Below are 27,138 nucleotides of genomic sequence, written 5' to 3' on the forward strand. Positions count from 1 at the left end.
GATGTCGATGCGTGTCTGGGCAGCACCGAAGAGCACAGGGGGTTTCAACCAGGATCCCCCAGAGGAAGTGACATCTCTGCTGGGTTTTGGAAGATCGGACAGGAAGCGATGGGAATGGTGCTGAAGGCACAAATGGAAACAGCCTAAATCATGTGGAGGTGGCTGAGCACATGCATGTCTAGGGACCAGGCAGTCTCTTTGCAGGAGAAGGAACAGTGAATCTGACTTGCTAAAGGAAGCTGACTCAGATCTTGAAGGGCTTCTGGGCTTTTTGGTGAGGATGGTGGGTTTAGTCACTGAGGCTGAAAGCAGTCCTAGAAGAATTCTGAACAGGGACTGACGTGGCACTCATTATGTTAGTAAGGGTTCCATCCCTACGCACTCCCATTATCCCAAACCTGCCAAGAACCTGGTACCCACCAGGCCAGCTCATGTTCTGCAGGCTGGCCAGCCTTTACCAGACATTTGATGGGCTTGATGATAACAAGACTGGGGGCCAGGAAGAAAAGATTGAAAGTGGGAATTCAGGACCTCCTTGGCCTCTGGGCATCCCTGAACTGGCCTAGCCTCCAAGAACCATTTTTGATGAGAGATTCTGGGAAGCAGGCCATTGCCAAGGCCAAGTAAACTCCTGAAGGCATAGGAGGAGCCAGGAAATTGAAAGGGTAATGCCTTCACCAGTTTTCCCCTCCCAGGTGGGGGTGGGCAAGATGCCCAGCCCCTTCCTTTGCAGGAAACCCCCTCAGCCTGGCCCCCTTCCTCTGGGCTCCAGAGTCCCTGAGCCTCTCAGCCGGCACTCTAGGGACTGCCTTGGGGGTTGTCCCCTTAGCTGTAGAGTTAGGTCTGACAGAGAGGAAATGTCGGAACCACCTCAGAGACCCCAGTGCCTGCCCGTTCCCTCCAGCCAGGTACCAGGTATAGTAGCAGAAGAGCTAGATCTGGGTTTTGGTCTTGGCTTTGCCAGTCATTAACTGTAAGACCCTGGGTAAATCACCCAGCCTCTGTGAACCCTGTCTCCTGACCTGCAAACTGAAAATGGCCCTACTGACCTCTCAGAATTATCGTATCAGTGGAATGAGATCGGGTGTGCCAAACACTTGGCATAGATGTGATTCTTTTTTTTTTTTTAAGATTTTATTTATTTATTTGAGAGAGAGAGTGAGAGAGAGAGCAAGCCCAAGAGGGGGTAGGGTCAGAGGGAGAAGCAGACTCCCTGCTCAGCAGGGAGCCCAATGTGGGACTTGATCCCGGGACTCCGGGATCATGACCTGAGCCGAAGGCAGTCGCTTAACCAATTGAGCCACCCAGGCACCCCATAGATGTGATTCTTGTCAGTGCTGGACACTTGCAGCTGGAGTTCATCAGGTGGAGGGCGCAGGGATGGGTGAAGGTAGACATTAGATGGACCACAGTGGGAGGCCGAGGCAGGGGACACAGCACTTGCGCAGGGGACACAGCACTTGCTAAGGCATGGAGGGTGGCAGAGCATGGCCAGATTGGAGAATGTGATATCCCCAAGCAGTTTGCTGTGCCCGGAGCAAGAGGTGGCTGAAAATGAGGAGATTGGACCGACAAGAGCAGGGAAGGTCAGGACGGCAAGGGTATGGGGTGGGGCTAAAGGGGCTTGGGCTCAATCTTCAGGCTCACTGTCCCCTGGTATAGTGTTTAAGACGGTGGAATGTGATCCATGTGAACCTGGATTCAAATTCCAGTTCTGCCACTTGGTTGGGCAGCCTTGGGCAAATCACTGAGGCTCTGTCTTAGCTTGAGTCCCCTCAAAATCAGGCCCTGGGACTTAGGTGCTTGTAGTCTATTTGGGAGGTGATTTCAAGAAGCAGAAGTAAAGGCATGAAGATGGTGAGTCGGGGAGAGGAGCTAATATGGCAGGGCACATTTGAGGGAGGCTTGCTGCCCTCAGCCACTGGGTTCAGTCCCCCTGGGGACTCTCTGAGAAACAGTGTAAAATGCACCTCAAAATCATCTTGGCTCAGGATGGGGAGGCACCAACTTCCCTGATGGCTGAAGGTTGCCCTTGGGGTGTGGAACATGACACCTTCTCTCCCTTCCTGGTTCAAAGATCCCCAAGAAAGCCCTTGGGGCAAGGAAGCAGGCAGGAGGAGGAGCTTGAATGGATGGGCCCTCAGCGTGCTGGCCGGGGAAGAGATGAAGGGAAAAGAGGCAGGTATCAACGCTCCTGTTATATTTTTGAGCCTCTGTTTTTTTGTCTGAAAAACAGAAAGACTATGACATACTTCCCAGGGGGATTAAATGAAGTAAAGTATTTGAAAGTTGCTAACGACACGTCTGACACATAGTAGACAGTCGAGAAATGGTAGGTGTATGGTTGGGCTCCCCACAAATGCCAACTCTTCACAGAATTCTTCCCAGACCATTGTTCTCCATCAAAGCATCCTGTCTGTTTTCTGTAGAGCATTTAACATAGCATGTGATTATCTTGGTTATATGTTTGTTTATCTGCCTCTCTCCACTATTATGGAATCACCGCGTGGGTAGGAAATTAATTTCTTGATTCACCACTTGATCTCCACATTGAGCATAGTGCCTGGAACATACTAGGGGCTCGATATTTTTTTGAATGAAAGAATCATTATATTAACAATAATAGAGAAGGACAGTTACTATTCTTGACCTTTGTTAAGCATCTACTCTATTTGTTAACAGGACATTAGACCTAGCTGGATTCATCTGGACTCCAGCAGGGGCCCAATGCTGAAAATAGTAGGTGTAGCTATATTCAGAGCAGGACCCTTTGACTCCTCTGACAGTAGCCCACTAACTTCCAGGCTATAAGACAAGAAAGAGCTAAGAGTACTCGAGCAGGTTTCAGCCAGGACAAGGGTATTTTGGGAGAGCTTGTTTGAAGGCAGTGATTTGAAAAGAATGAAGCGACTGCATAATTTTGCCTCTTCCCAAAGTCAGAGTTGTAGAGAGGGTAATGAAGTTTAAGTTTTCGAGTCCCTTCCGAGGCCCTGGGAGGGGATCTAGCAATGTGTTCACATGGCCACATGTTTTACAAAGTTTGAAAAAGTAAGATATCGAAAATTCTTTTTTTTTTTTAAAGCAGTCTCTCCAAATTGTATAAGCTTCAAGCGTCACAAAACCTGGATCCACCCCTGCCCCCTATCAGATCCAAACCATTTAAGTAACCAGTGATCCGTGGATAAGCTCACTTGATCCTTGCGTCAACTCTATAATGTAGATGCTATTGTTGTTCTTGTTTACAGATGAGCAAACCTAGGCCTAGAGAAGAGTAGCTGCCTAAGATCTCACTTAGGCAGTGGCAGATTGGGATTTAAAGTTCATAGCCAGGGCACTGGGTGGCTCAGTGGGTTAATCATCCAATTCTTGGTTTTGGCTCAGGTCATGATCTCAGGGTTGTGAGATCAAGCCCTTTGTTGGGCTCCGTGCTCAGTGGGGAATCTGCTTGAGGATTCTGCCTCTCCCCCTTCTCCCTGCTCTCGCACTCTCGCTCTCTCTAAAATAAATAAATAAATCTAAAAAAAAAAAGTTTCATCGCCTATCTCTGAGGCTCAGACCCTTAACTATAGTGCTTTCCAGTGTTATATATTTATTCTCTTGTCCATTTTCCCTACCAGCCATGAGTCCCCAAGGACACGAAGGCAAGTGATTTCTATACACCCAGCACCCAGCCCAGAGCAGACATTAACATATGTTGGTATATAAGAAAGAAGGAAGCAGCCCCTGATCTCCAGGAGCTGGCCTGGGACTCCCAGTTGAGTTCCTAAGCTGAACAGAAACAATTTCATAGAACATCAACATCAGTGAGGCCACCATGTCCGTGATGGATCAAGATACAAACAGGACTGGGGCGCCTGGGTGGCTCAGTCAGTTAAGTGGCTGCCTTCAGCTCGGGTCATGATCCCAGGGTCCTGGGATTGAGCCCCGCATCTGGCTCCCTGCTCAGTGGGGAGTCTGCTTCTCCCTCTCCCTCTGCTGCTTCCCCTGCTTGTGCTCTCTCTCCCTCTGTCAAATAAATAAATAAAATCTTAAAAAAAAAAAAAAGATGCAAACAGGACCACTCCGTAATCACCTCTGAACATAGACAAAATGGACATTGAACATTGTCCAAACTACAAAAAACACCAGCCAGCCCCTATCCTGGCTAATAAAAGAGACTATTGCTTCTTACTAATGGCAGCTTCCACCTTAGTGAAATCTTCCCTCCTTCTAGATAAAATTAAGATCCCCAGTCATAAAATTACCCCTACTTCCGGATAGCATCCAATCCAGAGCAAAGCCCTGCTTCCTTCAACCCTCCCTGAAATCATCTAACAAAGCTCCAATTCTAGTCTTTTCTGATACCCTCTTTCTGAGATGGCCCACAGTTCCTGATCATGTCTGCTCTCCCTCACTGCAATGAGTATCCAATTTATTCAATTTTTTTAAAAGATCTTATTTATTTATTCGACAGAGAGACACAGCGAGAGCAGGAACACAAGCAGGGGGAGTGGGAGAGGGAGAAGCAGGCCTCCCGCTGAGCAGGGAGCCCGATGTGGGACTCGATCCCAGGACCCTGAGATCATGACCTGAGCTGAAGGCAGACGCTTAACGACTGAGCCACCCAGGCACCCTCCAATTTATTCAATTACAGCTCTGTTTCTGGTGGTCTTTTACTGCAGGGCATTTACACAGGTATCACCCACTGATGGGTCGTTGAGCATAAAACACCACTGTCAAAAGTTACAAAGTGCTGCTCACCCAAAACTAATTGATGATGATAGAAAAATAGTGGCTCCCTCCAGGGCATGAGTGGTTATAAACAGGGAAGGGACAAGAGGCAACCTTTCAGAGTATTAGAAATGTTCCACATTTCAGATTAAGTGATGATTACATCTATTTTTTTTAAAGATTTATTTATTTTAGAGAGAGAGAGTTTGGGGACAGGGAAGGGCAGAGGGAGAGGGAGAATCTTGAGCAGACTCTCCACTGAGTGCAGATTCCCGACTCCACTCGGGGGCTCAATCCCAGGAGCCTGAGGTCATGACCCAAGCCGAAACCAAGAGCTGGATGCTCAACCAACTGAGCCACTCAGGCGCCCCTATTTATTTATTTGAGAGCGAGAGAGAGTGAGTGAGCTCATGTGCACGTGAGGAGGGAAGGGGCAGAGAGGAACAAGCAGACTCTGAGCTGAGTGCAGAGCTCGACTTGGGGCTCAAGCTCATGACCCTGAGATCACGACCTCAGCCGAAACCAAGAATCTGATGCCCAACTGACTGCGCCACCCAGGTGCCCCAACCTACATCAGATGTCTAAAAAAAAAAAAGATTAAGCTGTGTCCACTTACTAGTAGTGCACTTTACACATTCTATTGTATATATATTATAGTTTGATTTTAAAAAGTGTTGTCCAACAACTTTGGCAGGTAGTGGAGAGAACAGGAGATCCAAACTGGTCACTTAAATAACAATTTAGTAACTTAGCAACAAGGAGAAGGCTGGAGTGGAATAGTAGCCAACTGGAAGGGAACCTTGGGCTGTTGGAGGACAGGATCTATGATGAAAGCCTGGAAAATCAACTGCTTGCTAAAAACTTAAAACATTTGGGTTGTTTATCCTAAAAAAGACTAGATTGGAAGAAAATGCAACTGAATTCAAGCATTCCATTTTGCAACAGGAGTTTGGGCCCAAGACGGATCTTCCTCACAGTGACAAAGGAGGTAAAGGAGGCTGTGATGTCCCTGTCCCTGGGAAGTTTAAAAGTCAGTTGCCCAGCAAATACCCCCACCATAGGCTGGTCTGGGAGTAGGAGACAGAGGAGTGACCCCAGCTGCTTCTTTCATGACTGGGGACTCTAGTTAGTCCTGGGTGTTCTGGGCCAACTGCAGAGCACCTAGTAATTAGTGCCAAAGAGAGCATTCTCAGATGTGTGCTAAGCTTTTTATATTCTGCTGTCACTACCACTAACCACAGCTTTAATTAAATCCGGGGCTTAATTACCACAGCCCGGTGCTGCCATCACTTTTTCCTCATGACTTTATTGTGGCTCCTGGAAGGATGGTGGTGGTGACAGTATCAGGAGCAGGGGTGAGCCTAAAGAAGACCAAAACAGGGACTCTGGACCAGTGATCTGAGGGTACGTGAGATGGGGCTGTGAGGACTCAGCACCTGACCTCAGAGAGCTCACAATTTTTTTTTTTAAAAGACTTTATTTACTTATGTGCGAGAGAGAGAGAATGAGAGAGAGAGAGAGCATTAGAGGGGGGAGGGTCAGCTCCCTGCTGAGCAGGGAGCCCAATATGGGTCTCGATCCTGGGACCCCAGGATCACAACCTGAGCCGAAGGCAGTCGCTTAACCAACTGAGCCAGCCAGGCGCCCCGAGAGCTCACAATTTCTTGCAGAGATAAGACCTCCCACCTAGGAGGTGGCACAAGGCAGTGTGAGGTAAGCTCCCACATGAGAGGTACACACAAACATCCCAGCAATTGAGAGGGGGCAGAGGTCCTTTGGGACTGGCGGAATCAGGGAAGCTTCATGGGGAGGAGAGCCTAGCTGATTTTTAAAGAAAGAACAGCATTAGACAGGCCACAAGGCGGGGCAGCATCTAGTGGAGGGAAGAGCATGAGTAAAGGGTTGGAGATAACAACAAAAACCCGATACACCTCGAGAATGGCGAGGAGGTGAAGGTAGCTGGAGGCAGAGCAGAAGAGAGGAGATCCCTGTCAGAGTGAGCAACACTTCTGGGGAAGTAGTGGGGGGCCAGGTTGAGGAGGACCTCCAATGCCAAGCTGAGGCAGGGAAGCCAAAGGGAACACGTGAGAGAAAAAGCTGTTTTTTTTTTTTTCCTTTGCTCCTTTTTGGGCTTCTATTCTTGCTAGACCTGCACCCCCGCCCTACACAAACATGCTTTATCGTATGTATGTCTTCCTTGTAAGGGACAAAGAGTTAATAATATCTTTGGAGTCTTGCAGCACAATAGATAATATCTAAGGAACTCCTGGGCAAAGCTATCATGTGCATATTCCGGACCACTGGCGCTAGACATCTCAACGCCAAGACCAAGGAGTGAGTGACTCCAAGGAGTGAGTGACTTAGGATGGACATCTGGACCCTGACCTTGTTCTGACCAGTTCCTGGATGCCTGAGAGGACACCTGCATCAGACCAGATCATCAATAAATCCCCCAGACCCCAAGCAAAGATAAGACTCATGCTCCTTTCCTTTCTGAGCCTCCGAACGTCCTGTCCGTATCTGCTGTTTCTATATCCTCAACAAACCACTTTCACCTGCTGCTGGCTCGAGTTTGATTTCCATCCTGCATGAAGCCAAGGACCCTCTTGGCTAGTCCTGCAGGAACCCCTTTGGGTCCTCAGACCCCGCCTGCCTGCATCAAAGCGAAGAAGTTGGGACCTCATTCAGTAGGTAATTGGAAGCTATTGAAAGTTTTTAAATCGCTTGAATGATCCAAATTTCTTACAGTAGCTTACAAGATTCCTGAGGATGTGGCTCTACCTACCTCCTCAGGTGTCTCTCCATTCCATCCCTCACACTTCTGTGCTCCAGCCTGAATATAAGACATTCTTCACAATCCCTGGACTCCCGGCTAAGTCCGATTCCCTCAATTCTCAATTTTAATTTCTCTCTAAGATCTCTAAAAAGCCTTGCTGACACGGTCCCATTTCCCAGAAGCCCGCGCAGGTGCCACCTTTCAGGGTTCCCACAACCCCCTTTGTTTCCCCTATTAGAGCGCATATTGCTGTGTTTTAATTCTTCATTTGTCGGAATCCTCCGCTAGACTGTGATTTCATTTGAGGCTAGGGACAGTATCTTGCTTACCACCGTGTCCCTAAGAACTAGCATAGGGTCAGTAAAGTGATGACGGATGGAGGGGCTGGGCTGGAGGCCGGGAGGACCAGTGATCGCTCAGGTTCCTCCCTGTTCTCTGTCGGCGAGCTTCTGAAGGACAATGGAAAATCACAAGTGTCAACGGGTATGGTTTGGTAGAAAATGTGCGCTTAACTTGAATGATCAGTTTCATATTCTCACAGAGCGCAGACTGGGGGAAATCAAAAAAGGCTCAGACCTTGCCCCCCAACCCCCGCACCCCCCTGGGAAGAAAAAGAAGCCCAGGCTATTTGTAGGCACGCCCGGGAATTATTTGAGGAATGGTGAGGAGGTGGGTTACTAGCCGGGACTATAAGCAATAACCCTCCGCCCGAGCCTTGTAACCGTGGCGGCGACGTCTCAGACCACCAGGGGGAGGAATCGCGCCGCATCCCGGGCCTTCGGCGGTTTCATCCAACAAAGAAGGGCCGCGTGGAACTCTGGGGATTGTAGTCTTAGGGTCGCAATGCTCCATCTTGCGCAATGCACCTAGTGAGTTGTAGTTCCAGGCGGAGAGGACGGGAACGCTTTTAGGCGCCAATGATGAGTTCTGGAAACTACATCTACCAAAGGGCCACGAGCTCCGCAGTAGTTTCTGGTTTCCGTGGCGTTGACCTTCTGGGTTACTTCTGAGGGGTCAACTTAGCTGGGTAAGTTGGTTTGGAGAAAGCTCTTGTTCTGAACTGAGCTATCAGCCGACATTTTCATCCTCCAGCCTGGTTTGGGGGCTGCTCGTCTCATACCTAGTAACTCCTCATTAATCCTTCATCCTTTTCTGCTTCCTATTCAGACACCTCCAATATCTACCTGCACCCTTAACGCTCCCACTGTCAGCTCGCGCCTTCACTCCCGGCGCCCCTGGAGTCCCACCCTGAGCTCCGGCGGTAGAACCCAGCCCCCACAGCCCCACCCGCAGCGCACAACGCGACCTCCCCGAAACCTGGGCGTCTTATGCTCCACGCCTCCTGTGTGCTTCTCTCTTCCCCTCACTTTCCGCTGTTTCATGCTAGTGGAAGAAGGGTCGCCATTCCTTCTTTCCACTCCGTGGAAGAGCCCCGGACTCAGCCGACCCGGGGTCTAGTCCACCTCTGAAGCTCACTCGCTGTGTGACCTTGGGCAAATCAAGCAATCTCCCTGGGACTACCGCTCTTCATTTACAAAATGGAGATGGCAGTTGCTCTGTCTTAAGATGAGGCTGTTTTGTGGAGTCAATAAGCTAATGTGTATGAAAGAGCTTTTTTAAACTGTAAAGCCTCCACAAGCGAGAGAGGTTATTTTTATTATATTATTAATGCTCTCGAACACTCTTATCTCGGGTCCTTTTCTATCTCTGCCCCCTTGTTGCTCAAGCCTGCCCCTTGAGTGCTTGGTGTCTCCATTCTCCAAGAGCAGGATATTGCCTCACTTCCACCAGACTAATGAGCTTTAAGTCTCCAGAGGGCTTTGTCTGAAAGGAAGCCCCCGAGAAGTGCTTCTCTTGGACTCTGTCCTGAAATAGCCGGCGATGAAAAGTGCACACAGCTGGTGAAAGGGTGGTTGGTTTCAGCTCACTGGAAACAGGACTCTGGCAGGAGATGGGACAGCTGCATCGTAGGCACTGTGCATCTCCTGGTCTCTTGTGGGCCTTTTTAGTACACTCTGACTTTCGCTGCGGTGTTTTAGACTCAAAAAGCCTGGGAGGAAAGAATCCATTTTGTCAAAGTGGTTAATACAGAAAAAATGGAAGAGACCTTGGCCCCTTGGCTGGGTATGATGCAATAGCATTATTAATTAATTTCTAACATTTTGTGAGCACTTAAAATGTACCACGCCCTAGACAATATCACTTTTCTTATTTACTTATTTTTCTAATTTTTATATATTTTCTCATTTAAATTTAACTTTTGAAGTGTCTTCATTTAACTTATAAGGAACTTAGGCTCAGAGAGGTCATGCTATAATAACTATTGTAGTTAGAGCAACCATCTCTGGTTATAGTGCCTTCTACATGTCAGGTGTTTTATATACATTATTTCATTTAATCCTCATGGACAACTTCATGAGTGCTATTATTTCTATCATATGGATAAATTCTCAGAGGCTTAGAATTTAAGGAACTCGCTCAAGATCGCAGCCAATTAAGAATTGGAATTCAGACTGTCACCAAAGCCTTTTCTTTTTACACTATACCATATAGTGTTATTTTTGGGTGAAAAGACAGATTAAAGAATTGAGAGGGTTTAAATCAAAGCCAAGTAAAGGAGCATTTAGTGGGTCCTTACTACATAAGAAAAGCATGAAGGTAGATGGTTCGGCCTACAAAGAAGTATAAAACACAGCCTTTATATGGTATGTATATCCAAAGAAATGAGGCATAAGTGTGTAAAAATTAAATCAGATTCATTGGATAAGTTAATTATTGAGACCAGTTCTATGCGGGGCACTACATTAAGCCTTGTGACTGGCAGGAACATGCTTCTAGGTGGCCATGGGGATTGAACCAAGTGAAATCATAGTCATTATCATTTCATTACGATAAAATGGTGGGCTGGAACATTGTATACACTCAGTAAATGTTTGTTGCATGGATGCATCTCTGAATAAAAAGTCCTATGTATCATCTGGACCAGCAGTTCTCAGACCTTGCTGGTGAGAAACATGGGAAGCTTTTAAAAACTGACATCTGGGAATGAGGGCCCTAAAATCTGTATTTTTTAAAGTTTCCCAGGTGACTGTGACAATAGACTCAGGAGCCTCTGAACTGGCTTCTACTTGGACCACTTGTAGGCAAGTCATTGATTGAAAACTGCTAGAATAGGTAATTATCCAAGAGCTATCCTAAGGCAGCCCATGATTGTTTAGCAGGTGAGGGATGCGGACAGTGCTTATAGTTGAGAGGAGGGCAGGTGGAAGGACTTGTTAAAGCACAGAGAACCAGAGATTTCACTGGGCCTTGATGGGTGGGGCAGGCTTGCATGGGTGGAGAGGCTTCTAGACAGGTACCACTGTGAATTGTTTGGATGAGGTGAACAAAAGAAGGTAGAGACACCTGGGCTGATTTCCTTGGAAAATTCTATGGCATTTGTTAGAAATGACTCTGGAAAGTCTGGGTGTATGTCTCCAAAATTGAATTTTCCCATCTCCCCATCTTCCTTGGGCATCAGTTAATGTGAGCCCAGGGAATGCACATTCATTTTTGTGTATGCCTTATTCTGGCCAATTAGCTTTAGTTTGTATTTATTTCCAAATTTAAAGATTCTTCCAGAAACTTTCCAGGAGTACTAGAGAGTTCTACTCCCTTCTGTTCAGCAGTTTTTTTAACTCCACTCATCTTGATTCCTGTCCCAAGCACTGTTCTCTATATGGGGCAAGACCGAAATCTCTTCCCATAAGAAGTTACTATCATCTGGTCATCCAATCCTGAAACCTGACTCCTCTTTGGCTCTTCTGTCTCCCTTGCCTCCCCAAATCCACTCATTTGCCAATTCCCATTGTTTTTACTTTTTCACTCAATCAACAAATATTTCCTGAATACTTCATGAGCGCCAGGTACTACATGAGGTGCTTTAAATGCATTATTTCATTTTATCTCCCTAGCAACCCTACAAGGATGGATAGTTTCCTATTGTACCCGTGGGGAATCAGGCTCAGTGAGATTAGAGGATCTGCCCAAAGTTAAAGAGCTAGGCAGCAAAGGAGCTAGGCTCAAACTTGGCTCCTTCAGACTTAGTATCACCCATTTCCAGGGTAGATTCCAGCTCCTTAGCCTAGCACTAGAGAGACTGCTACCCTCCAAATCTGTCACACCTTTCTCTTCTCACATGGGCTTTCTTACTCTGTGCCTTAGCTGATGCACTTTCTTCTACTTGAAAGTCAACTTTTGCCATCTTCCTCTGCCCTCCACTGCCAAGCTACAGAAATGTGCTTTCTTCTCAGCACTCCTGCATCTGATCCTCTTATCTGACCCTCTTTTTTGGCAGTTAGAACTTGGAGCTGCTTCATTATCATGTGCGTGACATGTGTCATGCGCCCCTGCCCTAGGTCTTCCATGTGTGTGCCCCTCAGCGGCGAGGGGAAAAGGTCAGGGTTTGAGACTAAGCAGCACATATTCAATTTCACTCTGGCTAACCAGGCCGCTGACTGCATCAGGAGCTTAGTTTGTTTCTTTTTCTTTCTTTACTTTCTTTCTTTCTTTCTTTCTTTTTCTTTCTTTCTTTCTTTCTTTCTTTCTTTCTTTCTTTCTTTCTTTCTTTCTTTCTTTCTTTCTTTCTTCTTTCTTTCTTTTTTAAGATTTTATTTATTTATTTGAGAAAAAGAGCAAGAGAGCACAAGCAGGAGGAGTGGCAGAGGGAGAGGGAGAAGCAGGCTCCCCTCCCCTCTGAGCAGGGAGCCCGATGTGGGACTCGATCCCAGGACCCCGGGATCATGACCCAAGCCGAAGACAGACACTTAAACTGAGCCACCCCGGCACTCCAAGCTTAGTTTCTTTTTAAAAAGAACTGTATTCTACTACTACAAGGTAGTAGAAAGAAAGCCATTTGTTATATTCCAAAGTTAAATAGAATGATGTTCAGATAATTGGTTATTTGGGGTTTGCCACTGGACCAGAAAGTTGGAAGTTGGCAACCAGGAGATCTATGTGTAATAGTAGTTCTGCTGGTGATGTTGTGCAGCTCCCTTAACCTCTGAGGACCTACATGTAGTGGGGAGGGTGAGAGATGATTGTGGCAAGGATTGAGAGAAATGTCTTCTAAGGTCTCTTCTTGCCCAGACACGCTTGGATTGAAACTTTCTGATCCATCCCAGAGTGTCTTAAAGAAAGCAGCATAGTCTAATGACTAAAAATGTGGGACTGGGACTCAGTGTATTGGCTTAGATGCTTTTGGTTCAGGCAATAGAAATCTAAAGTCAGTTGGTTTTCACAAAAAGGATTTATTGACTCATGTAACTAGAAAGTCCAGAAGTGGGCCAGGTTTTTCAGGTATTGTCAGATCTAGAGATTCTTAATGTCTTCACAAATATGACTCCATTTGTCTGATTCTCTCTGCTCTGCCGTCCTCCATGGGTACCTTCATCCTTGAGGTAGCAAAGCGCTGCCACATTTCAAGGGTTTCTATATGCACATCACTCTACCTCAGAACCAGAAAGAACGTTTCCATCTTCAACCATCAAAGTCCTGGGCTTTACTCTGAATGGATCAACTATGTCATGTGCCCATTCTTCATCTAGAGACTGACCAGGGGACACCCAGGGCTGATCGGTTCAGGTCAATTAAGGCCCAAGTCTAGAAGTTGGGGGGACACAGTCAGCCCCACCCAAGTCACAAGGGTACTGCATAGGAGGGCAAGGTAGAATGGATATAGAGAAGTTTGACCATTATTCTCCACTGTTAGGGCCACGTTGCCCACGATCAAATTCTGGCTCTGTTAGCTGTATGTTCTTGGGGAAATTACCTGACTTTGTCAAGCATCAATTTCCTCATCTCAGCTTTTCAATTAATAATGTATTGCACTTTGTGTAATTCCTGGCACTCCGTAAGTGTCGTGATGACGAGGCTGCTGGGGATGATGAGATTGAAGAGGGATAGAGAGCAATGGCATTGGCCCCAATTTAGGGAGCAGCCAAGTTACCGGAATGTTGGCTAGTTAGGAACACGCACACCTGCCGTGTCGAAGCTTCCTGGTTGATCTAGAAGGCTCCTAGTCGATCTACTGCCACATCAAACTCTTCCCCATCTCTGCCCTTTCTTGCTCTTGTGTCCTGTGTAGAAATGTTTTCCTTCCTCTCCCCTGCCTCTAAATCTTCCTCATACCTCAAGGCCTAGCCTAAGTGCCACTTTTATGGTAGTTTAGGTCCGTGTTTGTGTAGACCTATATCTGAGTCTCCCCCATGAGCAGGATCAATGGGGGTTAAGAGCTTAGGTCTGGAAGAGACAGACCTGGTTTTGCTGCCCCGAAGCAGGATAACTTCGGGAAAGTTATTCAACCATTCTGTGCCTTAGTTCCCTCATCTATAAACAGGTTCTTCACAGGACCTTCCTCAGAGAGTTGTGGAGAGAATGAAATGATGTACTGTATGGAAGGAGCTTAGTTCAGTGCTGACACAGAGCGAATAATACATCTTATTATTTTTCTTGGCCTCATGAGGATATGGTCTGGGTTACATTCTCTGCAGAGGTTACTGCCACGCTGGGCATGTGGTAGGTGCTGAACAAACACTACAGTGGGTTTTTTTGTTTTGTTTTTTTAAGATTGATTTATTTGAGAGAGAGCGCGCGCAAGGGGAAGGGAGAGAATCTCAAGCAGACTCCCCGCTGAGTGTGGAGCCCGACATGGGGCTTGATCTCAGGATCCTGAGACCATGACCTGAGCTGAAACCAAGAGTTGGACCCTCACCTGACTGAGCCACCCAGGTGCCCCTTTGGCAGTGGGTTTTGGGGAGCATGGAAGCTCTCTTTCCCCAGCTGTCTCTTCACCCTGCTCCCACCAACAACAAAGCAGCCCTTAAACCTTGGCGAAGTTAGTGTAGCAAAGCAGATGATGTGGAAGACGGAATTAGTCCCTGGCAGGGAGATGGGGTGATAAGGAGCCGCGGACACAGGTGACAGATAACACAGAAGCAACAGGAAGCTAAGAGGAAACCAGCAAGAAGCTCTTCTGTGTTCCACCCTCAGCCATCAAGTTCAGCACTGCCCAGTTCGTTGTTTGTTTCAACTGGTGATCAGATGGGGGTGAACCAGTCCGTGGGCTTCCCGCCTGTCACAGGACCCCACCTTGTAGGCTGCGGGGATGTGATGGAGGGCCAGGGTCTCCAGGTAAGTGCCTCCAGCTCCGTCCCCGCACATCCTTCCTGCTGCTTCTGCGCCCTGACTTTGCAGTAGCCAGTCTGATGGTGATGGTGTGATTCTCAGCGGAGGGGGGAGGGGACGGGACTGAGTTACTGCTGGTCTGGATTTGGTGATAGAGCCCCCAGGTCTGTCTTCCCTGACCACCTTCTTCCTCTTTCCGGTTAGGAACCTCTCAGTAGCCAGAGAGGGGTTGTTTTGCCAGCTAGGAGGAAAGGGGGGCTCGAGCTCCAAGGGCAGCTCTCAAATCCCCTGCCCGGTCTTAAGAGCGGATGCCTGATCTGGAAAGGTTTCTGGTCTCATCCCAATCTGAAGGTGTGAGAGGGGGAGCAGTGGACCATGTGCTGTTGGCCTTTGACTCCCCAGCCTGGGTAGGAAGACCTGCTGCTCCTTTTCCTCTACTACCTTTATCCGTTTTCCCTCCTGCATTGGTTCTGGACTTTCCCTCCACCAGTTCCTAGGTGCTTCTCTGCTGGCCCTTGGACTCCCCTGTTTCCCTTGTGAGAGGCACATACTTCCTGTTAACCCATCACCTACTCCCATGTGAAATGAGTGTGCTGCTGCTTCCTAAGGGCCAGCCTTGAGAACGGGCCTGGGGGACCCCCGGATGCCACCCCATCCGGCCTGCGACCTGATCGCATTCCCAGGGCTCCTACCGGCCTGGGCTCTGGGCCAGATTTAAATCTCTCTGATCCAAGCACTGAAAATATTTTGGTGTCCCCCAGATGTCATTTAAAATACAGTCAGCTATTTGAAATAACATAAGCCTACGTGCATGCTAAAAATAAAATTGCTTCTTTCTGGATTTTCTGAATGCAAAATTCAGGTATATGAATTGAAGCTTAAGTGCCCCATTTTGGTGACCTGCTTTGCTGGCACCCCACGTACCCACCGAGTGTGTGTGTTGGGAAACCTAACTGAGCTTGGGCTTCTTGCTCTGAGCAGTTGCTCTCTTCTTTCCTATAGGGGAGCTTCTTTCGACTCTTCTACCCCTGCCAAGAGGTGGAGGAGACCACGGAGCAGCCCCTGTGGATTCCCCGCTCTGAGTACTGCACTGGCCTGGCCAGTTACCTGCGCTATAATAAGCGCTGGGGGGGGTTGCTGTTCAGCTTGGCTGTAGGTAAGTGCTGGCCTCACCCCCAGATGCTTTCCCAGCTTCATGGTTATGTTCCGGGAGATCCCTAGGCAGGCACAGTACTGTGTAGCTGGCATCATCCAGCCCTCTTGTAGCGGGGCGTGCATTAGCCAGTGTGGTGTGGAGAGTCGGGAGAGGATTATATACACGAGAGCTTTGGTTACAGCGTTAGGTTGTTCCGGATTCGAATGCAGACTTTATCATTGATTCCTCCTTAGCTCTCCTCTCTCCGGGTAAAGTCGCCTTGACCCATCCACTTTCCCCACAGGCCCCACCATGAGGAACTCTAGCCAACTGCCTTGGCATCTCAGGGGTTTTCCCCATAGTTGTTCAGTACTTGTTTGCATTTATCTTCCCATTTTCTATCACATTTGTACTTTCTAGGGAAGATAGGGGTAAAGGGAAGGTGATTGATTGTCCTGGGCTGCTCAGGGGCAAAAGGTGCTTCTCCAGTGAGGACGGGCACATGTCCCCACCCATGCCTCTGCCCAGGCTGCCCTTGGGATTACGGCATTGGAGCAGCCAGAGATTCTATAGCCCCTGTCTCTGTTAGGATCTTGTCGCCTGCCTGTTAGCTGGAATGGCCCCTTTAAGACAAAGGACTCTGGATACCCGCTGATCATCTTCTCGCATGGCATGGGGGCCTTCAGGTAAGAGCTTCCTCCCTCAGACCTTGCCTAGTCTTTAACTAGTGACAGCTGCTCTCAGAGGGCAGAGAAACAGACATTTCCATCCCCCAGCTGTCTTCTCTGCCACCTGCTTCATTCTGGAGTGCTGGGTCCACCTCTCCATGAAGGCTTCCCCAAGCCCCTTTCACCTGGTGGGGTCTTTCCGCGCGGTCTTCACATCCTTCGCTTCTCATGTTCCTGCATTGATAAATAAACCTGATTGGTTTTATGTTTGTGTTATATTTAAAAATAAGTAAACATTTATAAATAAAATAAATACTTTTTTTTTTTTAAGATTTTATCTATTTGACAGAGAGAGACACAGCGAGAGAGGGAACACAAGCAGGGGGAGTGGGAGAGGGAGAAGCAGGCTTCCCACTGAGCGGGGAGCCCAATGCAGGGCTCGATCCCAGGACCCTGGGATCACGACCCGAGCCGAAGGCAGACGCCCAATGACTGAGCCACCCAGGCGCCCCAAAATAAACACTTTTTGCTCTCTTTCCATGTAACAGCACAGAAGTATTAGAAGGAGCTTGAGCTTTATAGCCAGAGTCATTCCTTCAGTGTCCGTGGATGGACAGCTCTTCTGTGGCATGCATGTAGCGGTGAAGCGGGCTCACTCCCAGCACGCCCGCAACTCAGCCTCACCTGGGAGGCTCAGCCACACCGCCTGTGCTCCGTGTGAGCTCGGGACAGCTGTAGAACTCTCTGAGCCTAGATTTCGTCGTCTGTCAGTTGGGGATGCTGCTCCCTCCGCATGGGTTGTGAGGATTCGGTTAGGCTGGCACCTAGTAAGCATGCACACATGCAGTGCTCTGTGTTTCTCTGCATGAGGAATACGAGATGGTGAACTGGAAGACTTTGGGAAACTCTGCCTGATGTTTGTAAGGCAGTATCCATTCAGAATTCTTCCTGGGGATCCTGATTTCTCCACCTTGCTGTGTTATACAGCTTACTTACTAGTCCATATGTTCCTGTTTAAATTTGTGAATATTCTGTCTATATGTTCATTACCAACATGTAAGTCTAGTTTATGTCCTAGAGTGTCACACCTCCCAAAGGTGTCTGCTTTTGCCTCCCCACTCCTCAAACCATTGTCCACACTGGAGCCAGGGAGATCTGTTTTTTGTTCTGTTTTTTAAAGATTTATCCATTTATTTGAGAGAGAGAAAACATGAGCAGGGGGAGGGGGAGAGGGAGAGAGACTCTCCAGCAGACTCCCTGCTGAGTGTGGGGCCTGATGTGGGGCTCGATCCCAGGACCCCGAAATCATGACCTGAGCCCAACCAACTGAGCCACCCAGGGACCCCCAGGGAGATCTGTTTTAAAAGCAAATATGACCTTGTCATTTCAGCACCTAGAACAGTGCCTGGCAGATAGCAGGTGCTCAATAAATACTTATTGAATAAATGAATGAATGTTGCTTCCCTACCTGGTCTTTTTAATAGCCCTTTGAACTTATTTCAGCTCCTTTCATGGTCTTACCTGGATGCAGGTCCCAAAGTCTCCAGCCTTGTTTCTTACTACTTGCCCCATTCCAGCTCTCTAGACAAACTGACCTTCACTTCCATAAAGGCGCTACATTATTTTCTGCTTCAGAGTTTTTATCTCTGCTGTGCTTTGTGGCTATTCCCTTTGCCTGGAATATTTGCTGTTCTGCTCCTCTCTTCCTCCCATGCCCCCCACCCCTTCATCTTTGCCTGGCTAATTCCAGATCACCCTCAAGGTCATAGTTTGGATGTGACTTTCTCAGGGACACCATCCTGATCCCTGTACTATATGATGTTTTCCAGTAATGTGCTTTCATAAGGTACCTGTACTTTACAGTACTTAACATGATTGTAATGAATGAATTACATGTGTGATTATTCTTTAAGGTCTGTCTTTCCTGCTAGATTGTCTGTCTTCCGTGCTAGATTGTAAGCTCCATGAGGGCAGAGACCATATCTGTCTTCTATCTCTTCCAGTGAGTGCCTAGGACAATACCTGGAAAGTAGTAGTTTCCCAATGAATATTTTTTAAGCAAACACAAGGGCTATGTTTTGCTAGGTTTTCATTTGTTTAGCAAATATCTGTTGAGCACCTGTTCTGTACCAGCACCATGGCATAAGAAAAAGGTGATTCCTGTGGAGATAAATCAAGGAATTGCATCCAGTAGGGGAGCCCGAACATGGACTCACATAACTGTAGCCTGTGGCAGGAGAGTAAATGCAGAGATGAGGCCAGTAAGCAAGTAGATGGTGTTCAGTGTTGCTTTCTTATTCAGTAAATTTAGTACCTGCCATATTCTGGGGCCGTGCTGGGGTTGTGTACTCAGTAGTGAATAAGATAGAGTCCCTGCCTTCAGAAGGACTGTAGTCTAGCAGGAAAAAGAAGTAAGAAACATTCTCTCCTAAGCTCACAGGTATTTTATACAGAGAGCAGGTGAGCACATGACTTTGGAGACTGGTCTTTTTGGTCTAAGAATCTGTGTTGAGACTTCGTACCTCAATCGACCTGGGTAAGCCAGTTATAAACACTCTTCCTTCACCAGAATGAAATTCCAAGCCAAAAGGCAGGGAGGGAAAGGGACATGATTTCCTCTTGTTGCATGTGTGGTTGATTCAGGATCTGAAATCCTTCCAGACCTCTGGGTTCCCACCCCAGGGAGGAGTATGTGCATTTAAGTGTTCCCTGCTTGCATTGTGTTCCTTCGGTTTCCACACAGTCCTGTGAGGTAGGTCATGGGGGGTGCGTATTTTACAGATGACCAAACAGGCTCTGAGAGGCAGACTTGCCCAAGGTTACACAGTCTGAACTAGGAAGGCATCAGAGATCTCTCTGGTTCTTATGCCCAGTTCACTGCCTCCCTCAGAGAAATGAGAGAAGGTGAAAGGAAATTTAATGTCTGTCCTTCCTGACCTTCCTGAATAACTTAGGATCTGGGCAAGTTGTATTAACAGAAAAAACCCAAACCATAGTGACCTAAGCCGTATGAAATTTATTTCTTGCTCAGATAAAAGAACACTAGTGGTAGACAGAGACTTCTTTCATCACCTTGCTCTTCCCCTTGTGCCTTCCGTTTCTAAGGCTGTCTAATGACCTCGGGGGGGCTGCTTTAGGTCCTGCCATTACATCCACATTCCAGGCAATGGGAAGGGAGAACTCTCCTGAAAGCTTTTATTCCCCCCCCTCGAAAGTTCTATACAACACAGTTGCTTACGTCCCATGACTAGAGCTGTTCTGTCCTTTTAAGCCATATGTGGCTATTAAACATCACAAATATGGCTGGTCGAAGCTGAGATGTGCTGAAGTATAAGGTATGCGCTGGATTTCAGAGACTTCATATGGGAAAAAAAGAACTTAATAAAATATTTCATTAATTTGACATTCTTTTTAAAATTTTTTATTTAATTTTTTTAAACATGTTATTTTTTTTTTAAAGATTTTATTTATTTATTCATGAAAGACAGAGAGAGAGAGAGAGAGAGAGGCAGAGGGAGAAGCAGGCTCCCAAGGAGCAGGGAGCCCGATGCGGGACTCGATCCCAGGACCCTGGGATCATGACCTGAGCCGAAGGCAGACGCTTAACCATCTGAGCCACCCAGGCGCCCTTATTTAATTTTTTTAAAAGATTTTATCTATTTACCTGAGAGAGAGATAGCAAGAGAGAGCACAAGGGGGGCAGGGAGGGAGAAGCAGGTTCCCTGCTCGGGAGCCCGACACGGGTGGGTCTTGATCCTAGGACCTGGGACCACGACCCGAGCCGAAGGCAGACACCCAACTGACTTGAGCCACCCAGGCGCCCCAACATTCTTTTTTTAATGTAATCTCTGTACCTAGTGTCGGTCTCAAACTCATGACCCCAAGATCAAGAGTCAGATGATCTATGGACTGAGCCGGCCAGGCGCCCCCTAATTCAGACATTTTGATTGTATGTTAAAATGATAATGTTTTGGCTCTATTGAGTTAAATATATTATTAAAATTAATTCCACTTTTTTTTTTTCTACTTTAAAAAATGTATCTACTAGAAAATTTTAATTACTTATGAGGGCAGCATTATATTTCTATTGCTGGGCTGGAATTTAATCACATAGATAACCCTGGCTACAGGGGAGGCTGGGAAATGTCATAATTGATGCCTGTATCTTCAGCTGAAAATAAGATTCTGCTACTAAGGAGGAGAGAAAAATAAGTATTTAGGCAGTTAACAGTGTCTGCCATATTCCTTTTTTTCTGGGAAGTTGGAGGACAGACAAATTCACATGCTAAGTCACAGGTGCATATTTGCATATTACAGAAATAGCCAGAGTGCTGTCTCCAAGGATCTGGCCAACTAATTTGGGAGATACACAATAATACATAGACAATAAAAATGCAATTGTTAATGTACCAAACTGTTTTGGGGGTAGGTGGAGGAGATGGATGATGAGTCAAGGTTCTTGTGGGGTTGAAAACACCATGGATCGATTTACACATGCTTCTTGGAGCCTTGGTGAGACGAATGGTCTGCTGACCAGAGAAAGCACCTTGAGGAGGAAGGGCTGCTACAGATGAAACTTCCTCCATTCAATCTTTTGAGATGGTCACTAGCAGAGCATGGTTGGAATGGGAGCTGCAGGGGGGCAATTCTTTTGACTACTTCCCTCTGTTCCTTCCTGCATCTCTAGGACGCTGTATTCAGCCTTCTGCATGGAGCTGGCCTCCCATGGCTTCGTGGTTGCTGTCCTGGAACACAGGTGAGGGGGTGATGGCCATAACAAACTCTTGGATGGGTTGCTACCAGTGGGCTAGGATATAGGCTAGTCTCTTATTGATATATTATTTCTAATCTTCACAACAACCATGTAAGGCAGGTATTCTACTCATTTTCAAGGTGAGGAAACCAAAGTTCAAAGGTTCACTTGCTAGAAGTGACACTGCCAAGTTGGGGTTCAAACCCAAGTCAGTCTTCAAAATCCGTGTTTTTTCTACTCTCTTATGTGTGCCCCTGGATCTTTCTCCCTGCTAGCCAAAAGATGATCCAGTGTTTTGGCGGGAATGGAGGATTTAGTAAAGGAGAGAAATAAGCTCAAGGGTATCCTCTAGTTTCTCCGGCGGCATGTGTATTTCAGGGACGGGTCTGCTGCGACCACCTGTTTCTGCAAGCAGGCCCCAGGGGAGAGCCAGCTTACTCATGAGCCACTGGAGGAGGAATGGCTCCCTCACCATCAGATTGAAGAAGGGGAGAAGGAATTCCATGTCCGGAATTGCCAGGTAGGCTTGTGCCAGTAGGGGAGGGAGAGTTAATAAGCCCGTCCTCCTGATACTACAGTCACTAAGAAGACTTTGAACTAGCCTTCTGACCTGAAATCTCACTCGTAGTGGGTCTGAGCTTGTCACAGCAGAGAAATGGGGTAATAATCAACACTCTTAACAATTGCAGGTGACAGAAACTCAATTTAATCTTGGTAGGCAAAATGGAGAATTGACTGGCTTATACAGGCTGAGTGTAAGAGGGGCAGGGCCACAGGAGCCAGACTCAAATACCGTCAAGACATTTTTTTTCTCTGTCTGTCTCTGCTGGTTGGTCTTATCTGCAAACTGGCTTACCTTACAAGGTTAGATGGACTGAGTTTGCACATGTTTGGCCTCACCACCTGAGAGAATACGGCTGTTCGGGTGGTCGTCCCCCAGTTGTCACACCTGCCTCAAGCTGCGCTATGAAAAATCCTGGAAGGAGGCTCCTGGGCCCGGGAGAAGTATCCAAATGGGAAATTTTCATCAGAAATAGGTCGATAGATTTGAGGGGGTCACAGTCCTCAAAAGTCAGGGGTAATGGGTGAAGTGGGGGCAGGTAAGTGCTAGGCAGACAGAAACAATAGATGTATGCTATAAATAGGCAAGTAGAGTCCAGTACTGGGTTGATTAAAAAAAAACACTCTTCTTTCTTTTGTGTTCAAGGTGCTTTCATATATATTGTCTTATTGGGTCCTCCTGCCCCCCCCCCAATGGGGAGGTGGGTAGAGTCTGAACAGCAGTGCTGACCCCAGTGGACTGTTGTTAGGTGGCGCTTATGTGAGCTGCTAGGAGGTTGCCGAGCCTTTCTCAGGATGTGGAGCTCCCAGTACTTGCTGAGATCCAGGTGGCTACACTCTCCCTACCTCTTCCCTTGGCCCTGTTGGAGAGTGAGGTTCTTGCTGGACAGTTGTGCCGTCTTCCAGACCCCACCATGACTGTCTCTGTTGCAGGTACATCAGAGGGTAAACGAGTGTACACGGGTGTTGAGGATCCTGCAAGAGGTCACTGCTGGGCAGATCGTCCTTAACATCTTTCCTGATGGGTTGGATCTGATGACCTTGAAGGTATGGCAATAATTGGTATGACCTGGAGCGCATGTATTCATCAGGACTTTTGGGGTTACAAATAACAGAAACCTAACTCATTCGCTTAAACCAAAAGAGAATTTATTGGCTCAAATAAGTGAGGAAGTCCAAGGGCAGACTGGCTTTAGGCCAGCGTAGCGAGATCCAGGGTCTCAGACATTGTCATCAAAGCTCTGGCACTCTCTCTTCCTTCTCCTGGCTTGGTTCCACTCTGTGTGTGTGGGCTTCATTCTCACCGTTCTCTCTCCATTAGGCAGGAAAGATGGTTGCTGGCAGCCCAAGCCTATATTTCCACACAGCTCCAAATTTAAAAGGAAAAGAGATTCTCTTGGCTTCCACTATTCTGGGAAGGCTGTGGCCCTGCCTGGGTTACATGTCCCTTCTGGACCAGTCACTGTACCAGAGGGACAGGGTATTCTGATTGGCCTGCCTACGTTATACACCCACTTCTGGGTCAGGGGAACCTAAGCGCCAGGATTGGCATCCCTACGGGGCCACATGGATAAGGGAAAAATGGTTCATTCCCCAAAGGAAGGTCTGTTGAGCAACAAACAACCCGTGTCTACAGCAGGCTAATTCCTTCCTTTGAGGGAATCCCAAAAATCCTCCCAGGAGGATAGAAACTGTCCCAGCTATAGAATTTGGTACCTATGCAGATAACATTCCCAAAGCCCCCATCCCCCGATCTTTCCCACCTAATTGCAAAAGTAGCTCAGGCCCTATTTAGAGAACCAAGAAATCACACAAAAGCATGAAGAAAAAAAGTGTTTTTTTACATGTTGACGTTCATCTTTCCAGTTACTCTAAAATGCGTAACACATATGTATACGTTTTTAAAAACAATAATGTTATCATTTAATACAAGCTGTTTTGTGGCCTTTTTGTTTTCACTTAGCATAAGTCTGAATGTCTTCTTACGCCAGTTAATATTTTTCTATGGCGTGATTTTTTTTTTTTAAGATTTTATTTATTTGAGAGAGAGAATGAGAGAGGGAGAGAGAACACATGAAGGGGGGGAGGGTCAGAGGGAGAAGCAGACTCCCTGCTGAGCAGGGAGACTATGGCATGATTTTTAATAGCCATGTGTATTCCATTGCATGAATGAGAATGGTGTGTGTGTTTATATGTATATAAATACATATATATAAATATGTATAAAATAACAATTACTGCTGTATGAGTACTTACTATGATAAGAGCCCCTCACGCAAACTTATGCAGCAAGCATTATTAGCTCTTTACACAGAAAGAAACCAAGGATCCAAGAGGCTACACATAGCCAAGTAAGTGGTAGAGTCAGACTTCACACTGGGGCCTTTTGATCCCAAAGCCTGTGCTTTGTGCCCCAAATCCTTGTTAGAAAATGCCTTTTAAAGGCTCTGGTCAAGTCAAGGCCATCCGGGGCACAGTATCCGCCTGGGCAGCCAGCTGGAAAGGCAGACATATGAAGCACTTTTCCAACGATGTGATGTGTGCCGCCAGCCCCCAGCAGACAGGCAGGGTCCCAGGCACTGAAGTGCAGGGCTGCGTGCCTGTGAGCCAAGATGGGCGTTGGGCAGGCTAGAGTTGAGTTGGATTATTATGATTTGGAGAAATACAGAATAAAAACAGCTAAGAACATTTTCACCTTGCAGATAAGCTCTGAAAATTGATTACTCACTCTTGTTGGCAAAGCTATGGGGAAGCTGCTGTGTTGCCCATGAGAGTACAGATTGCCCCACGCTGGTCAGTTTGGCAATAGCTATCAACAGTACAAATGTGCATATTCTTTGACCCAGCAATGTCCAGTTCTGGGAATTTATTCTATAATCTGCACATGCAACGTGATACATGTACAAGGTTATTCATTCCACCATTGTTTGTAATAGCAAAAGATTGGTAGTATCCTAAGTGTTCTCTAGTAAGGGAAATGGTTTAATAGATTACGGGAAAATGAATGTATTAGTTTTGGTAACGCTAATTGCTGTAACTCTTAAGTCCCAGATCTCAGTAGCTTAACACAATAGAAATTTACTTCTCTCCCATGCAAATTTGCAAGTGGGTGCTCCTCTTGCAAAGGGTGACTCAGGGATCCAGGCTCCTTTCAGCTTATAGCTCTACCCTCTTCCACTTGTGAACCCCAGCTCCACTGTGTGCAGTAAGCCAAGAGTGGGGAAGGGCATGGAGGTTTGAACGAAACACTCTTTATGGGCCAGGCCTGGAAGTAGAGAGATCGTTTTCACGCTCCTTCTGTTGGCTAGAACTCAGTCCCAAGGCCACATCCCACTGCTGGGAAACAGAGTCTAGCTGTATGTCCAGGAAGAAGAGAGACAGATTTGGTGATCAGCCAGTCGCCTATGCCATGGGGAAACCAGATGTAGCTTTAAAAAAATAAGGAAGATCTTTATGTAACTAATACTACTATGCACAAAGGTAAGTTTTGTGTAAAAAGTGGGGACATACAGATTCACATTTACCTATGTGTGCATAAGTAAGCTCTCCAAAGACACTGAAGAAACTGGCCCCTTTTGGGGGTAGGTGTTGGGCAGCTGTGTAGAAAGGGAATGTGGTATGTGGGTGACTTCGCTATATGCTCCTGATTTTTGGCGTATATAAATATATTAACCTATCAAAAAAAAGCTGAAGCGGCTGTCAACCAGTTGTTAGTCTGAAGGTACTAAGCAAAGGGAGAGGATTTAGGTATAGAGCCTCAGGGTGGAAATTTGGGGAAGCAGAGGAGAGCAGGGGTTCAAGGCAGAGGCTGGGCTGCAAAGACCAGAGAGATTTCCCAAGCCCCTCGGAAGGCGACTGCAGTGGCTTTTTATATAACCATGCCCTGCAGCCTTCTGGGGACAACTCGAAATAGATCCTTGCAGAGCATGGAAGAGCAAGCAGACTTCCTCTGCTGGATCAAAGTCAGGACAGATATCCAGAGGCAGATGAAGCTGGGTTTGTTTCTGCACAAGCAGGCCTTGCTTCAGAGGGAAGTGGAGGCAGCAGGAGCTTTCCATTTTGTCCTCAACTTGGCACCTTGTCACACTTTGGACCAGTTGTAAGGCAGGGATCTAGGGGTTGGAGACAGTTCTTGTTCCTAACGTGCCCTTACACAGATGCATCTGTGTGGAGTCACATCACTTATGCCCAGTCGTTTACTCATGTATTTTTGGGTGTCTCCCCTGGTCCAGGTATTACAGGTGGTATGATTATGAAAACAAAGATGAAAAACGTAGTTTTCAGAATTCCTGACTACAGAAAGTTGTTCGGCCTGGGAATTGCCTGACTGGCCGCTCTCTGGTGAGCAAGAGGTTCTTACCGTGCAGACGGGAGCTCACCCCCCTGTATGGTGCTTCTGCCTCATTGTCTCACTCTTTGTCTCTTGCCTCTGAAGAATTCCTGAAAAAGCAGCCCCGTATTTCTGATTTGGTTCAGTTCTCTGCTTTCAGGGCAGCATCAACATGAGCCGCGTAGCTGTGATGGGACATTCATTTGGCGGGGCCACGGCGGTCTTGGCTTTGGCCAAGGAGACCCAGTTTCGGTGAGTGTGTCCCATCGATGTTCTGTGAGCTCCGTGCACGATTCATTCATTCAGCAAGTATTTGTCATGCAAGTGTTACACGCTAGGCACAATTGTTTGGGGGGTGGGGACTCAGTGGTGAACAAGAAAACGAGGTCTCTGATTTCATGGAATTATGTTATTGTGGGAGGAGACAGATGAATAAACAAGCTAACAGCCAAATCCTCAGCACTCAGGTGTAGTGAAGAAAATAAACCAAGCTGGTATGCTGGAGTAATTGGAGGCTTCTTTCAGAAAGTGACATGAGCCAAGACTTACAAAGAAGCCAACCATATGAAGGTCTAGGGGAAGCATCATTCTAGGCAGAGGGAACAGCTTAATGCAAAGGCCTTGAGGCAGAAAGAAGCTTGCTGTGTCAGTGTCAGTGTGGGAAAGGCACAGTGAGTAGGGGAAGTGGGTCAAGATACGATCAGAAAGATAAATGGGCTAGATCACAGGGCCTTTGGCCAGAGTAAGAGAGTTCGATTTTATTCCAGGTATGATGGGAAACTATTAAGGGTTTTAAGCAGAGAAAAATCTTTTTTTTTTTTTTTTTTAGTTTTTATTCATTTAACTAATTACTACACCCAACGTGGGGCTCAAACTCACAACCCCAAGATCAAGAGTTGCATACTCTTCTGACTGAGCTGGCCAGACTCTGAGAAAAATCTTAAAAAGATCCCTCAAAGGGGGCGCCTGGGTGGCTCAGTCATTAAGCATCTGCCTCTGGCTCGTCTCCCAGGGTCCTGGGATCGAGCCCCACATCAGTCT

General features: G+C 47.0%; 1 protein-coding gene across 2 annotated transcripts in view; it reads left to right on the forward strand.

The window, feature by feature from the left end:
• The first annotated feature begins 8,358 nt into the window (after positions 1-8,358).
• PAFAH2 (platelet activating factor acetylhydrolase 2) overlaps positions 8,359-27,138 on the forward strand; it is a 30,408-nt gene continuing 11,628 nt past the window's right edge. The window contains exons 1-8 of one of the 2 annotated variants that reach the window (XM_088022555.1): positions 8,359-8,513; positions 14,093-14,656; positions 15,653-15,806; positions 16,375-16,471; positions 21,141-21,209; positions 21,585-21,726; positions 22,701-22,814; positions 26,258-26,349. In XM_088022555.1, coding sequence (XP_087878681.1) covers positions 14,567-14,656; positions 15,653-15,806; positions 16,375-16,471; positions 21,141-21,209; positions 21,585-21,726; positions 22,701-22,814; positions 26,258-26,349 — 758 coding nt within the window. In that variant the 5' untranslated portion in view covers positions 8,359-8,513; positions 14,093-14,566. The remainder of the gene's footprint in view (positions 8,514-14,092; positions 14,657-15,652; positions 15,807-16,374; positions 16,472-21,140; positions 21,210-21,584; positions 21,727-22,700; positions 22,815-26,257; positions 26,350-27,138) is intronic. The other variant, XM_028113948.2, reaches the window with a different exon arrangement.

Source organism: Eumetopias jubatus, unplaced genomic scaffold, assembly GCF_037043125.1.
Source record: "Eumetopias jubatus isolate StellerSeaLion01/CBP00866 unplaced genomic scaffold, mEumJub1_p1.0 scaffold_4, whole genome shotgun sequence".
In the NCBI taxonomy this organism is placed as follows: Eukaryota; Metazoa; Chordata; class Mammalia; order Carnivora; family Otariidae; genus Eumetopias; species Eumetopias jubatus.